At 36.0% G+C, this 15,676-nt stretch overlaps 2 protein-coding genes across 2 annotated transcripts; both read right to left on the minus strand.

Annotated features, from left to right (window-relative positions):
- Positions 1–9,052: 9,052 nt before the first annotated feature.
- LOC147552579 (E3 ubiquitin ligase PARAQUAT TOLERANCE 3-like) lies at positions 9,053–11,219 on the minus strand. The gene has a single exon (XM_086668644.1). It carries the CDS (start codon positions 11,180–11,182, stop codon positions 9,053–9,055), a length of 2,130 nt encoding a protein of 709 aa, XP_086524770.1. The 5' UTR covers positions 11,183–11,219.
- A 773-nt stretch (positions 11,220–11,992) lies between these two features.
- Positions 11,993–14,820, minus strand: LOC147552580 (Cyclophilin-like peptidyl-prolyl cis-trans isomerase family protein). Its single transcript, XM_086671228.1, has 5 exons — positions 14,697–14,820; positions 14,530–14,604; positions 13,260–13,421; positions 12,437–12,595; positions 11,993–12,263 (listed from the first exon to the last, which is right to left on the minus strand). Exons 1-5 carry the CDS (start codon positions 14,697–14,699, stop codon positions 12,180–12,182), a joined length of 483 nt encoding a protein of 160 aa, XP_086527354.1. The 5' UTR covers positions 14,700–14,820; the 3' UTR covers positions 11,993–12,179.
- Between the last annotated feature and the right edge of the window lie 856 nt (positions 14,821–15,676).

Below are 15,676 nucleotides of genomic sequence, written 5' to 3' on the forward strand. Positions count from 1 at the left end.
TTCATTGAAAGGCCAAAAAGGCTAATGAGAATTACATAATGAAGTTTAAAATAACAAAGACACAACTAAGATCGGACAAACAAGACAAGTTATGCCCACTTGGGGGTGCTTCTAGAGCTGCGTGATCTAACTGGTGGGCTACTTCTGGTGTAGCCGGCACTAACCAACTAAGGGTAGTTTTATAACCGATGCTTCTTTCACTTTCTTCTCTTCTCGTCGTCAACCATCGGCATGCAGATCTTCGATTAGCATCTCTGATTCCGGTACGTCGGTAGAGAGAGTTGTAAGTTGATGAAGAAACTCCCAATAGTGGTCTATGATCAAAACACTCGATCCTGAATAAAAAACTATAATAACAAAAGGTCCTAAAGACCAACAAAACATGCCCTAAAGACCAACAAAGAAACAAACTTTTATTGTACTAAGAAAATAAAAAACTAGTAACTCTTTCTTCTCCCTTGCGCCGTATCACTAACTAGATCGATTTTTGACTTCTATGATGTCTAACTTTGAGGAGTAGACAATATTGAAGGATAATATTGCTGCATGCTAGGCTAATTGCTTCAAAAAAGTGGGAGAAAGTACTACTCAAATGCAGAAATTTATGCAAGAACTGATACATGTCGGTCGCATTTGAAGTGAACATGGATCAAGTGACGTTGGGATACTAGAAGATGTAACTTTGAGGCTTTCCACACCACCATCCATCCATTAGAAAAGACCCAAATGAGTAAGGCAAACTAGCAACACTCTCAAGTCAGTAATTTTGTCGAACAGGTTATGAGCAACAATCAAATAGAGAAAGAACACACCATCATAACCCACACAAAGACCACATAACCCACCACCACCACCACCACCATTAAAACCCTCTTTGTTCCAATACCCCACACTACAACCACCACCACATAAATACAACTCCGCCAACACTTCCATGTTCTTCACTTCTCCACACAACCACCTCCACCTACAAACAGGAACCGCCCCTAACCACCATCCGAACTCCATCACCAGTGCCTCTAAATACCACCAAATCTGAAGCCTAAGCCCCCTCTCAAACCACCATCATAGCCTGATCAATCAACGCTAAAAGATAGAAAAAGAGAAAGAAAAACGAAAAAAAGAAAGCAAAAGAGGAAGATCCGGCAAAGGGAGACCCCTCGCCGGAAAACACGAACACGATCTCTCTATCTCTCTCTTGGATAAAACGGTTATGCAGAGCCTAAAATATTGGAGTTTTTGTCTTGTTTTTGGGTCCACTATTGGCCATTGCAAGTAAGGTGCTTCTAAAGGCACCGGGACAAAAAGCTGTTAGCATCCAAAATTTTATTGACTCGGGTCAAATGCCACTGACCAGGGTTTTAATATGGGTGACGTTCACCTTCGTTTGCTTCTTCCATCTTCTTCCAAAACAATAAGAATCCCAATTAATTTTTTTTCCAAAACAAAACCCTAGAGAGATACACTGAAAACTCTTCTCTCTTCTAGAGAAAGAAACAACAATGGGATCTCTGCCCATCTCAGACGAGGAGGATGAGATGAAGCTTCAAAGAGTTTCCAAGGTTTTCCGTAAACAGACTTCTATTATGAATAACTATAATCAATTATGGAAAGAACTTCATTTATCTTGCTTAGAACAAGATCTTAAGAAGAAATCTGAACTTTAAAAGAAAGAGTTCGCTTCCTAGATCACAGAACTAAGGAAACCCTTAGATGTTCCCACCAAGCGAGAGCTCGTCTATACCAATTGAAAATTTTTGGCATCTCTCTTTTCTATGTAGATCACAGAACAAAGAATTCAGATTTCAACAAAATAGAATACTAACATTTAAGAATTTGGCATCTTTTTTTTTATGTGGATTGAAATACTCACGGATTAGTCAATCCGTGAGTATGTGAAGAGAAACGGATTAGCCAATCCGTGAGTATGTGAAGAGTAAGGGATTGGCTAAGCCGTGACTTAGTGGAAACGGACGGACTCCATCCGTCTAGTTTGTCTTAGGGCATCATTGTTCTGTCCGAAATTCTATTTAGATTTTGTGAGAGATTGATGGAGGGGTTAAGGTTAACTCCACTTGACCGGTGCCTACATAGTTGGACGATGCTAATAGAGAAAGGAGCGGTTGGGCCTGGTGCTAACAGAGATGGATGCTAACAGCCTTTTGACCCGGTGCCTTTAGAAGCACCCTTGCAAGTATCCCTCGCATTATGCTGGAATAAGAAAATCGAAGCGTTGTTACGGGCACACACACACAATAAGATTTGCTCTTGAGAAATCAAATTGGATAATACAGAAGCATGTCCAAGTTAGTGTTTATTTTTATTTCAAAATATGAAATGATTATTGATGTAGACGCAGCGGAATAATAAAATAAACTAAGAACAATTAAAGAAAACGATAAACTAAACTTAAATTCTTATTAACTTCAATTGATTTTCTCTTCAAGGTGAATAATAACATAGACTAGGTCCCCTTTTATAAGATAATAAACCTTCCTAGATAGACTCAAACTAGGATTCCTAAAATAATAAACTACTCAAACATAGAAACTTTAAAATAAAGAAATATCAAATTAAAGTAACTTCTCTTCTACTAAATAAACTACTATTATGACTTAATAGGGTGTGGGCACGCGTGGACGTGGGCCCACACGCCTATGCGCCTGCATCAATTATTATACTCCGCCCGTGTTAGATTTTGACTTTTCTTCTCAGCTTCTCACTCATTGCTCATTAAATACGACACGTTGAACATCTACACAGAGCTTTTAAACCAATTTCAGTCCGGCATATTTTAAGTATGAGTTTATGGATATACCGGACTCACTTGAGATTACTATTTTTTTTCTCCCTAATGTCAAATCAGGTTGAGTTGGATGTGGGTGAATCAAGCTTAGACAAAATACACTACGACAAGTCAGGTTCAGACATTACACAAAATACGTATACTATCTAAAACTCTAATACGGATGAAAGAAGGTGTTGTGCATCGTTGTTATTATTTGGTATTTCTTAAATCGACAGATGGTTGATTCCTACATACATTGTATAAACCTAAGTTGACGAGTAGGACCCTTAGATGGAGCTCAATTCAAAATTCTGCGGTAAAACCTTAACTGAAAGGTTGGGAAGTCCAAGAGAATTAAACCAAATATCTAGAATCGGGTTTAACATTCTCGAAACTAAATCTGAGGAATAAGTTTAAAACTGCAGTACCTTAAGTGAATCTCGTATCTCATCATTGAACTTTTTACCCGATATACTGGTCCCATAATTATATTTGCAAAGAGGAAGGGGGAGATTTTTCCACATTAGGCGCGAAAGGTAAAGCTCCACCTATGAAAGAATTGTATGTAGAGGCTAGACGCACCATGTCTCTGCTAGAAATACCCATCTATTTATTGTTTGAAAAACAAGACGAAGGGGAAGAGAGAAACAGAAAGAAAGAAAGAGGAGAAATCTAGAAGGGGGTCTTCAACAAAAAAAAAAATCTAGAAGGGGTTGGATGTGCATTCTCCTTTAAAAGAAATACTGAATTGCATATATCGGAATTTTTTTTGTGTAATGTAAGTATATATAACTAATGAAGCCAGAAAGACTTACAAAAACAAAATTTAGAAAATAAAAAAAGTTAAAAGAAATAGTAAGATTAAACTAAACTAGCCATAACTAATTAAATTCTTTTAACTTTATCTCTTTTGACCATTGGATTAGCCTTTGCAATGGCCTCGCGACCTATTATTTTGAAATCAAAACTACAACTATGTTCCTCAGGGTATCGGTGCACCGAACAGAAATTGTATCCGCACCGACACGTAAATCCCAAAAGTCCGACCCGTCTTTTGCAACTACAACACCGGTTCTTCTGAACTTTACGTTCTAATGGTTCCAAATCAGAAATAACACGTGCCGGTATTTTGATTTTGAGATTTTCAAAGGAATTAAGCAATTGCAATTCTAGTGAAGAACAATGATCTTTATAACACTTGGAACAGAAATTCATGGTTGATTCAGAACCATAAAACCCACACCCGTTGACGCAAAGTTGTGACTCTTCATTACTACTACTAGAAATCTTGGTCTCATTCTTGCTTGTTGGATTCATCTTTGTTTGATTAAGTTGGGAGTTCTTGACGCTTTGAAATATTGGTACTTGAAGAGATCAACAAATTTCCTTTTTACAGGGGTTTGGTGATTAGTTTTCTTAGTGTATTAATATAGGATTTGAGTTTCTAATATTTTGAATTGAAAGTTCAAAACTGAACAGATAAGGACTAAGGGAAATTGTTACTAGTGTGGGATTTTGAGTTTCTAAAATTTTGAATTAAAAGTTAGAAATGGAACTTTCAACAAAAAAAAAAAAAAAAAAAGTTAGAAATGGAAACCTGGTCCTACTTTGTTAATGAAGTCCACGTTCTTTGAAAGTATAACGGCCTGATTCTTTTCCAGTTATAATATGGGGAGAACAATTGTTGGTTATGGAAATTTGGACAATGAGAACAAATTCATTTGGCGGGAAAACACGATCTTTAGAGAGTCTAAAATTGATATGGTTAAGGTCTTTTATGAATGTGTTATGTGAAATTTGGCCCTCCAATTTATGTTAAGTCTGTCGATAGATATCTAAATATTGTGAATATTCGACATTCGATCTGTATTCGATATTTTTCTTTAAAAACCTGAAATTTCTTATTTCGATTACGAATTCAGATATCTGCTTATTGGATAAGACTTCAGATACATCAATATTCGATCCGGTAGATATCCTCTGATAAGGAAATATATAAAAATTTAAATTTTAATAATAATAATAATATATAAAAATGGGTGATTGAAATTTATTATTTAGATTTAATATTTTTTTTTTTTTGATGAAGATTTATTATTTAGATTTAATAGTTTTTTTTTCTTCATCAAAAAAAAAAAAAAAAAAAAAAAAAAAAAAAAAAAAAAAATTAGATTTAATAGTTAAAACTTAATAATAATATTTGATATTCGTTAATACTATCAGAGTCAGATATCAATATAATATCCGTCGCATGATTATCGAACATCGGATCAGATATATGCATATCTGATCCAATAAACTACTGTTTACACCCCTATTTGTGATCATATATCTGATCCAATAAGCTACTATCTACAACCCTATTTGTGACCAACTGAAAATTTTGGCTCTGTTTCAATTTGGCCTTCAAAATTATGGTTCCTTTAATCATTTTTTTTATGAGAATTCCTTTAATCAAAATTAACGCTCCATATTTTCTTTCCATTTATATCGCATATGAAAGATTACGACAACAAGGTATGAAAGAAAACCCAACTGTGGATGAGGAATTTATCATGCCCTCCGAATCTCGTAGAGGTTTGGGTCAGTAATTGTCAAAATTGTAATCTTTTTTGGCTTGACCGGCTGGGCTGTTACCCCAGCTTAAGATTATGTGTTAATGTTTTTGACCCCTAAAGATGACCCATAAAGATGACCAACTCACCAAAACAGATCCCTAATGATGATCAACTTCCAAAATGGCTTTGGTTTATAAATTTTTATCAATATATAATAGTTAACTTTAATAGGTGATTTTTTTACTTCACTTTTATGCCTTTATTTTCATAAGTACTTCTCTTATCTATCTTTTTTTCGGCAGAGTATAGTCGTCGGTCAACACCGCTTTACCAGTCTGCTCTTCCTTTCCTTTCTTTCCACTATCACTACCAACATTGTCTGACCACCACCATCATTCTCTTTTCCTCTCTTTCTTTAAAAAAAACCTTAGCACACTCGATGGTGGTGGTGGCAAGACGGTGGCGTTAGTTATGGAAGGAGGTGAAGGAAGAGAAAAAAAAAAAATTGCTGAAGGGTCGTCGTCAGCAGGTGATCGACTGAGTATTGGCAACCGTACTTCGACAAAGAAAAAGAGTGACAAGTAGAGAGGTGAATGCTTCTGAAATTAAGGGTAAACGACCAATTATTAATCTTATATTTTAGAAGTTGTTCACTTTTTAGAGGTCGTTTTGGTGAGGTGGTCATTTTTTGAGGGCCAAAATAGATTTAAATTAAATTTTATTGAAGTGGAATGATTTCAGTTAAATGCACAGGGTAGGAATCAGATTTGTTTGAATCATCTTACTAAAGTAGACTAAAAATTAGTCAGACTTCAAACCTGACTTAAAAAGGAACAATTTTTTTTTTGGAAGACGACTACGATCTACGTACGTCGTGATATTTGGCATTTGATACATCATAGATGTGATAAGCTCGATAACTGCCCACTTAACCATTAACAACACCAGACTTATAGCCCAACAAAGACAATGACCTGAAGCCCAACAACTTTATGAATACCTACATAATCCCAATTTAAATAACCAAATATTCCACCCTTTCTGGGTGGAGAACCTGGGACCTCCAGGGATTTCTGGAGTTTATGTCAACACCTTGGAACCACTTAGGCTACCAAGTACCAACTGTTGACAAAAAGGAACAATTTTAAAGAGTGGTGAAACATCAGGGAAGTACCAAAGATTCAAAGTTTGTAGGCATCTTCCTTTTGAGCTTTTATGTTCAAACTTATAAGTTGTTTTTTTTTTTGAATATTATCTTTTGCTCATGGTAAAACTTTTAAAGTTGATATTATCTTTTGCTCTAACAACATCAATGTTTTGACTTTATAAAACCTATCTAATAGCCCGTGGGATTTTTGGAAAGAAGAATAAGAAGATGAAGTGGAAGAGAAAAATAGAGACTACAACTGACAGTAAAATTGACGATGTTTATTATATTTTACTAACACTTAGTGAGTGTAGTGTGCATTATCTCTTTCAAGAGTAAAATAAAAGCGAAAGAAATAATGAATTCTATTACTCCATCTTTCGGGTAACAACTTGTAAAACTAAAAAGAATTCAAAAAAACTTAAACAATTATACGATTGTAAACTAAATTAACCATATCTAATTAAACTCTCTCAATTTTGTCTCTTTTGATCAATGGATTAGCCTCTGCAATTGCCTCGCGGCCCATTCTTTTAAAATCAAAACTACAACTATGTTTCTCCGGGTAACGGTGCACCAAACAGAAATTGTATCCGCATCGACATGTAAATCCCAAAAGTCCGACTTTTTTCCTACAACAAGCACACCTGTTTTTATCAATTTTGCCATCTAATGATCCCAAATTAGTAGTAACACATACTGGTTCTTCTTTGATTTTGAGTTTTTCAAAGGAATTCTGTAATTGTGGTTCTTGTGAAGAACAATGGTCTTTATAGCACTTAGAACAGAAATTCATGGTTGATTCAGAACCATAAAACCCACACCCATTAACGCAAAGTTGAGGCTCTTCATTACTACTACAAGAATTCTTGCTCTGGTCCTTGCTTATTGAATTCATCTTTCCTTGATAGGATTTTGGAGTTCTTGACACTTCAAAGTTTAATACTTGGGAAGACCAACCTATATAGGGGTTTGGTGATTAGTTTCCTTACTGTAGTAGGATTTGGTGTTACTAAATATTGTACAAATAAGGGTTTTAGGAAATTGTTATTCTATGTGGAATTTTGAGTTTCTAAAATTTTGGATTAGAAGTTAAAAGAGGAAATGACTTTATAACATGGGGAGAGCAAATTTGATTACAAAAAGATCCATGGTCTTTGGCGGGAAAACACAATCTAGACAGAGCCCTAAAATTAATCTAGTTAAGCCCTAATATGAAAGGATTAATTTGAATTTATACCCAATTTTATGACCAACCAAAAAGTTTGGCCAACCATATTAGTATAACATTATGAAATGGCCTCCAAAACCATAGGCAAAAATTTACTTAAAAGTTTTCAAACTTAACAGATTTTTACCTTTTGGTTTAGAACAAATTTACTTAAAATTGTTAGTTTTAAATGAACCAAACAAAAGAAAAATTCAAATTCAATCAGTTTACCGTAGGCAAAAATCATTTTGTTTCATGTTTAGAGATTGGAATTTCTTTCAACTCTATTAGTTTAATGCTTAATCCATCACGCTATTCATGTGTTATTTTTTAATTTGGTAAGGTTTCAGGATTGGAGTTTAGAGTTTATTCTGGGTCAAAAGTGATGAACTCGATTCAAGAGGTTCTAGGTCAAAGTACAGAAGAAGTCAAGAAAGTAGGCACTAGAAGTAAAAAAATTGTAAACCCCTTTTATTTTGGTAAAGTTGAATAAAACCCAGACTCTCAAAGTGCCTACTTTCTTGACTTCTTCTGTACTTTGGGAGTCTGAGTAGCAATGTCCGAAAAAAAAAAGAAAATCAGTGAGCTCCGGACAACAAAGTGAATCGACAACGACATAGTCTAAATGTGGGAGAAGAGTTCTAGCCTCAAGGACCATTCCTTTAGAAGTGGAATAAGATATTTGTACTATCATGTGTGCAAGCAGTATCCCTCGATCCGTTGGTATTTTATGACCCAGGCATTGACGATAAAATGAATGACCTTGATGAGGCTAAGAAGTTGGAAACCACAACTTGTATTTTGCGGTTTTTCACAATTTAGTAATGTAATTCAATAGTATAAAAGAACAAAAATCCTTGTTGTGTAATGAAATATGGTTCTGACTAACATTATTATGAATCAAGTGCTATTTTCTTTTGGAACTGAATGTGTTAGAGTGGTTGATTCCATGTTTGTTTGTCTTTTACGTTTGACTACAAGTTTGTGAATTTTTTGTTGTCTGATTCAACTTCAATGTTTAAACTAGATAATTGAACAAAGAAAATAATGAATTCTATTATTTGATATCCTTAGTAACAACTAATGGAAACTAGAAACGATTACAAAAATTTAAAAACAATAAGAATGTAAACTGAAGTAATCATAATTAATTGAAACTATAAATTCTGGTCTTGTTTTTGCTTATTGAATTCATCTTTACTTGATTTGATATCTGTGTTCTTGAAAAGGAAATGATATTTTTAGAGAGATATGGAAAAAAATAAATTCATTCAGCAATGCCTTTTCAATACAAATTACAGAGAGAGATTAAATCGTGAGTAATCGATCTGAGTATCAAAACTTCTATCTTATACTAAAACAGTTTGTTGTTCTCTTCCCCATGTTTTACAACTTCCATAATCCTGCTTGTATCCTCTGCTGCTGGAGAAATCCTTTCGATCCTCTCGTGAGGCACTCTGGTTTCCCTTCTCATTGGCGTAGACACCAACTCGTGTAGAATTATTGTACGAAGAGTGCTTTCTCTTGAAGTTCTTCTCACTGTCATCATCACCATTATCACTCAGTTCGTGGTAATAAGCTCTTCTCTGTGCTCCACCAGCGAACCTCTCTGACCTGGCTTGGTGATGGTGGCGACGCTCGTCAATGGCACAAGAGTCGGATCCTTGAGAATTGATGCGTCTATCCATGTGTTTGGAATTCGTGTAAGAAACGTCTTCACTCCTGCTCTCTGCTCCCCTACTAAACTTGTGATCTTCATAGTATTCCTTGCTCTTGTCACGCCTTCCAGATTCACGCTTCCTCTTAAGGTCTGATTTTCTTTCCTTGGACTCCTCATTACTCATAAGATGAGGTAATACTTGGTTCGGACCCATACCACTCGCAGATGATGCACTCAGAGGTGGAAAAGCTGCCAAGGCATATTCTTGACATCCAAAGGGGGTTTGAGGTAGAAACCCACCAAGATGATTATCATACGGACCAGGGACATAAGGCGTTCCACCATTAAAATGAGACATATATCCATCCATCCCAAGTTGTGCGCCACCCCAGTATGGATGATATGCTGAAGAGGAAGAAGGCATCATATAAGTATTGGCAGCCATAGATGTCCCCCATATAAGGTCGTCTGCGGGCAAGAAGTCAGGTTTCCTTTTTATTCCTGGCTCACTAGCAGGTAGCTTCTGTTGCACTTTCTCTTCAACTGGCGAGGCACGACTCCGTTCGTTTGGTTCCGCCGCCTCTTGTTTAGGCTCAAATCCATTAACAGTTATTGCAGTCTGGCCTTCAATAGGTACTGTCGTTATCTCTTTCTCTGTCTCAGAAGTGGCAGAAAGGGTAGTAGGTGATGGTGCTTTAGGAAGTGAACTATGAGCAGACTCCGTAGTACCTTGAATTTTAAGAGAGCTTCCTGAATTTGTCGTACTACCCTTGCTACTTGATTCTAGAATGCTGTTGATGGTGCTTCTAACTGTCATATTAGGGATGAGGTCATCTGCAAGTATATTTGTAGCGCGGCAAAAACACATTGATTTCGAGATTATATGGTCTCTTATACATTTGTCGCAAAAACTCCGGAAACAACATTTTTTGGTAAAAACAGCATCTTTCATTACTTCACTGCATAATGGGCAGCAAAGTTCTGAAGGAATATCGACAGTAATTCTAGAGCAAGTTAAACCTTCCATTTCCTTATCGAAGGCATCCTCATTTGGTTTCAAAACAGCAACTTCACCACTTGGTAATGAATACGAGCCATCCGGGTTCGCCATTAACATCGACTTTGGAATACCAGTCGGAGGCTTCACTCTTTTTATATCGTAACTAGCATCACCATTAGTAGGGCAGTGTTGGATGTAATGCCCAGGGGTTTTGCATCTGTGACAGACATAGCCTTCTGGAGGTGTCTTGCAAGTAAGGCCACCATATCCGTAACTTCGACCAGCAATCAATTTTTCGCCCATAAACTTTCCAAAACTTCTAACAGCAGCACCCGAATTCAAGGCAGAAGTTTCTACCAAAGCTTTAATCTTGCTATCTTCATCATCTTTGTTAAGAAGAGAATCATCAGGACCCGGAACAGTAGATTGGGTGGACGGAACTTGCTGATCTTCAAAAAACTCCTTAACAAACTCTTCCCATTCCGCCTCTCCTGGATATTTCGTAACAGTAGTGATATCGCTATCTCGTGGCTGAGCATCTTCAATTTTAGGTTTCACTTTTGGTTCACAGACAATGGGCTTACAAGGCACACCAGGAATCCGACGAACTAAAACACTAGTGTTTCTCGGTATATTATCATCATAGCGGTATTCTTCGTTAGTCTGGGCATGGGTGATGATTAGGTCATAATCTCTTCCCTTATCTAGATGTTTGGATTCAACAATTAGGTCTTTCAAATTTGCAACAGATATGTAATAACCAACAATTGGTATTGAATCATAATTTTTTGCACTTTTAAACTTGTAACACACAGCCATTATTTATCTTTCACAGTTTATCTGAACAATGTACGAACAAGAATTGCTTCAGAAAAATAAAAAAACCGATAGAATCTATCAGCTTACAATCAAAACCCTAATTCTTAATCAAAATTAGAAATCAAACACAATGATGATTACAAGTATCTAATTTCGTGTCTTGATCGTCTTCTTCTTCTTCTTCAGTCACAAGTAAAAGAAATTTGATAAAGATTGGGGAACTGGGATGAACACAGATGTTTAAGAATCACTAACCAGAACCAAAAGCTTGAGAAGAACTCAGCACTGAACGAAGAACAAATGAGAGTTGAAAGTTTGATACTTGAAAAGATCAACAAATTCTCTGTTTTATAGAGTTTGGTGATTAGTTTTTGGAAAGTAAGGGTTTTAGGAAAGTTTCTATTAATGTGGGATTTTGTGTTTCTAAAAGTTTTGAATTAAAAGTTAGGGAAGGAAACCGAACTGATATGGGGACAGCAGTCAACCACTTGGAGTCTTGGACAACTCAACAGATATTGAATTAAAAGTTTCTAAAAAAAAAAAAAATTCTAAAATTTTGAATTATAAGTTAGAAAAGGAAACAGGGTCTGGCTTTGTTAGTTAAACCCGAAAGTAGATCGAACTGATATGGGGAGAGCAGTCAAAACTTGGTTGTGCCCCTGATTGTACTACATAAGATTGAGAGAGAGAAAGACGGTCTTCTTACGATTTTATGGAGAGAAATATATGGAGATTGAGAGTGTGGGAGAAGACAGAGACATGTTTAAGCGAGAAGGCGTGGTGCGGGGAGATACAGAGCGAAAGCCGAAGTGAATAAGAAAACGACTTTACCACCTTTCTAATCCACAAAATCAATTGTCTCACCCAATCTTCTCATGTACCAAACTGAGTAATATAACTTTACAGAGATTACATGATTTTCATACTACAGTTAGAATCATAACAAGTCTGAAACATGAGAAGCTTAAAAGTTGTTCAATGGAGTCAAGAAATAAGACTAGCCGGCAAGAGGGTTCGCATGGATTGTTACACGATTCAGCCGGATCTCTGCAAGTGGTCGGTCGCCTGCTCCTGTCTGAGTCTGGATAACCCAACATTCATCAAATTAGGTTAACAATCAACATGAGTAACGATATTAACAAATGAAGTAGTAAGGAAACAGTGTTTGACCATTTCAAAATAGCAATTGACATGAAGTTTATACCAAAGATCAAAATGAGGAGAAGGGAATATGTTTATTGATTCATGGCATACCTTCTCCATGATATCGAGGACTTCAAACCCATGAATTACTCTGCCAAAAATGGTGTACAATCCGTTAAGATGTGGTTGCTTTGCATAAGTAATGAAAAACTGGCTTCCGTTTGTATTGGGCCCACTGTTGGCCATTGCAAGTATCCCCCTCGCATTATGCTGCAGCAAGAAAATCGAAGCGTTTTTACGGGCAGACACACAAATAAGATTTGCACTTGAGAAATCAAATTAGACAATGCAGAAACATGTCCTGCGTAGTGTTTATTTTTGTTTCAATTTCAAATATGAAATGATTTTATACTCTACCCGTGTTAGATTTTGACCTTTCTTCTCAGCTTCTCGCTCATTAAATACGACACAGTTTATCTACTCAGAGCTTTTAAACCAATTTCAATCAGGCTTATTCGAACTTCGAAGTATGAATTTATGGATATATCAGACTCAATTGAGATTACTATTTTGTTCTCCCTAATGTCAAATCAGGTTGAATTGGATGTGGGTCAATCAAGCTTAGACAAATTACACTAAGACAAGTCAGGTTTAGACAGTACACAGAATACGTATACTATCTTAAACTCTAATTCGAATGAAAGAAGGCGTTGTTGTTTTTTGGTATTTCTTAAATCGACAGATGGTTGACTCCCACATACATTGTATGAACCTAAGGTGACGAGTAGGACCCTCAAATGGAACTCAATTCAAAATTCTGCGATAATACCTTAATTGAAAGGTCGGGAAGTCCAAGAGAATTAAACCAAATACCTAGAATCAGGCTTAACATTCTCGAAACTAAATCTCAGGAATAAGTTTAAAACCGCAGTACCTTAAGTGAATCTCGTATCTCATCATTGAACTTTTTACCCCATATACTGGTCCCACCTTTGCCTGTGCCTGTAGGATCTCCTCCTTGGATCATAAAACCTTTGATATTTCGATGGAATATGGTACCATCGTAATAGCCACTAGCACACAAGGCCAAGAAGTTCTGCAACAAAATTGGATCGAGTGAATATTATCATCTTTCCTGGCGTCTTACCAAACTACATGAGATATATAATGTAAAAAACAAAAGAGGATGTGAATGTCCGAGCAAGTTCCAACCATGAAAGTCATTAAAGGCTGAAAAAGGTCTTGAAATAGAGAAGTTAAACACAAATACGATGTAGACCAAAGCTGATTAGATAATAGTCAAAACAGATTCTTCAACAGAATTAAGCAGATCACATACAATTTAACCATCCAGAAGGACCAAATTTTGAATCAACAAAGTATGGGATAGTCAATTTGTGTCATTGTTGTACCAACTGGAGTGTTTTGTGGGACAAATGATAGGTTTGTGAGACACTAAAAGGAAGGCTAATATTTTAGGCAATTTTTGGCGCGTGCAAAAGGTAGCGATTATTAGGAATAACAATCCTCTGATGTGGGTTTGGGATTCCATCTATTCCGCCAGTAATGGCATTCCTGATTCAATAATGCACACAAAACCAAGGAAAAATTACAAAATATTTCGGTTGAAATGGCCAAAATATTTTCATTTCCATTCCCGCCGAAATTTCCATCGGACCCCGAAATTTAACCAAGTTTCTCTTAACAATGCCTTGTGAAGGAAATAAATTTCGAAATATTTCGGTCGAAATGACTGAAATATTTATGTTTCCATCATTCCATGTCTACCTAAATTTCATTCCTTGCACCAAACACTATTTAGAAACGTAATTTGTGGTAAACTTGTTAGATTTCTAGTCGACAAATATCAGAGGTGACAATGTCATAAGCAAGCTCTCCATAGTCCATAATGGTGTTCATTCACTTATAAATTAAGAGTTTTTTTTAATTCCTACTAGAAGAATGTATAAGCAATAAGCATTAGTTTTCTATATGGACATGCATATCAATCAATGCATAACTGAATTCAAAAGAGCTTGTAAAACCCTAGTTTTGAACATTTTTTTTTTTTCAAATAACAAATAATACAAAAACGACACAAGTTTCACACTTTCCAGTTTCATTTTTAATAAGTTATACATAATCAGATAAGCGAAACCCTAATTTTCTCAGAGAGAGAGAGAGAGAGAGAGAGAGAGACGAACCTCAGAGGTTTTTGGGACTTCGTCGCAAGCGATCTCGCACTTGATATCACCGAGATTGGTATGCAAAGTAACTGACTGCAACAAAAACGGGATGAATCAATCAATGATCAGAAGAAACTAGTAGTTAAGGTGTTCGACGAATTGACGCAATGAGAGTTTAAACAAACCATTTCTGCGATTTTTTCTGTGCTTCCGAACTTGGAAGAGATTCGTCCTGACCTAGTCTGAAGTTCAACAAATAAGACTTTTCACATCCATTTATACTTGTATAGAACTCCCCTCCAAAATTTGCTTGCAAGAGGGTGCCAAAACTAATAAAGGGAAGCGCCTATAGAACTTCCCTTCTTTTCTTATATAGTTTTCATTTCACATGAACTAGTTGCACCCCATGTTCCACAAAACACACCCCCGACTTTCTTTTTTGAATTGTAAACACGCCCGACTTCGCTTAAGTCTTATATATCTTTGGATCTCGATCCATCTGATTCTTATAGTCTAATAGATACCTTACACAATGAAAGGACTGATGGTCGTTGGTGCTAACTAACAATCCCACCATTATCACCCAATGAGCCGCCTCTCTATCTATTTCTTTTTTTGTTTATCGAAGAAAATACTAGATATGATGAATTTGGAGGGGATGGATGTCTTGGCAATCTTGGGTGCTTGATTATGAGATCAATAGATTATTTTCAATAAATTATTTTACAGTCTCGTGGGATGAGGATGGGACAGGACATGACGAGAATATGATAATTACTAATAATTTAATTTGAATGAGCCTAGATTTTTATAAATTAAGAATCCTTTGCTCTAGAAAATTAAACTAATTTGGTGGGAGAGCACAGGCTTTCTTGATTCACTTTTGATTTGGTTTTTTTTTGTTGAAACACTTTTGATTTGGTTTTGGTTATTGGAATGCACTTCTTTCCATTTACTTTATGAGTGGGAGTATTAAGTTTTATTTTATTTTGCTCCTTCACTAATAATAACTTCTGTTTGTAGTTGTTAGGATAGTTAATATATAAGTTTGTAAGTGCAAGAGAAACCCTAATTTTTGATATGGCTTTTGGTGCTAGAGACTTAAGACCACTCAATAATAGTATTTGTGTGGACGAAATAACAATTCTCAACTCAATATTTTGTC

This window comes from Eschscholzia californica, unplaced genomic scaffold (genome assembly GCF_041429995.1).
Source record: "Eschscholzia californica isolate CP2 unplaced genomic scaffold, dmEscCali1.0.p SCAF_3, whole genome shotgun sequence".
NCBI classification, from domain to species: Eukaryota; Viridiplantae; Streptophyta; class Magnoliopsida; order Ranunculales; family Papaveraceae; genus Eschscholzia; species Eschscholzia californica.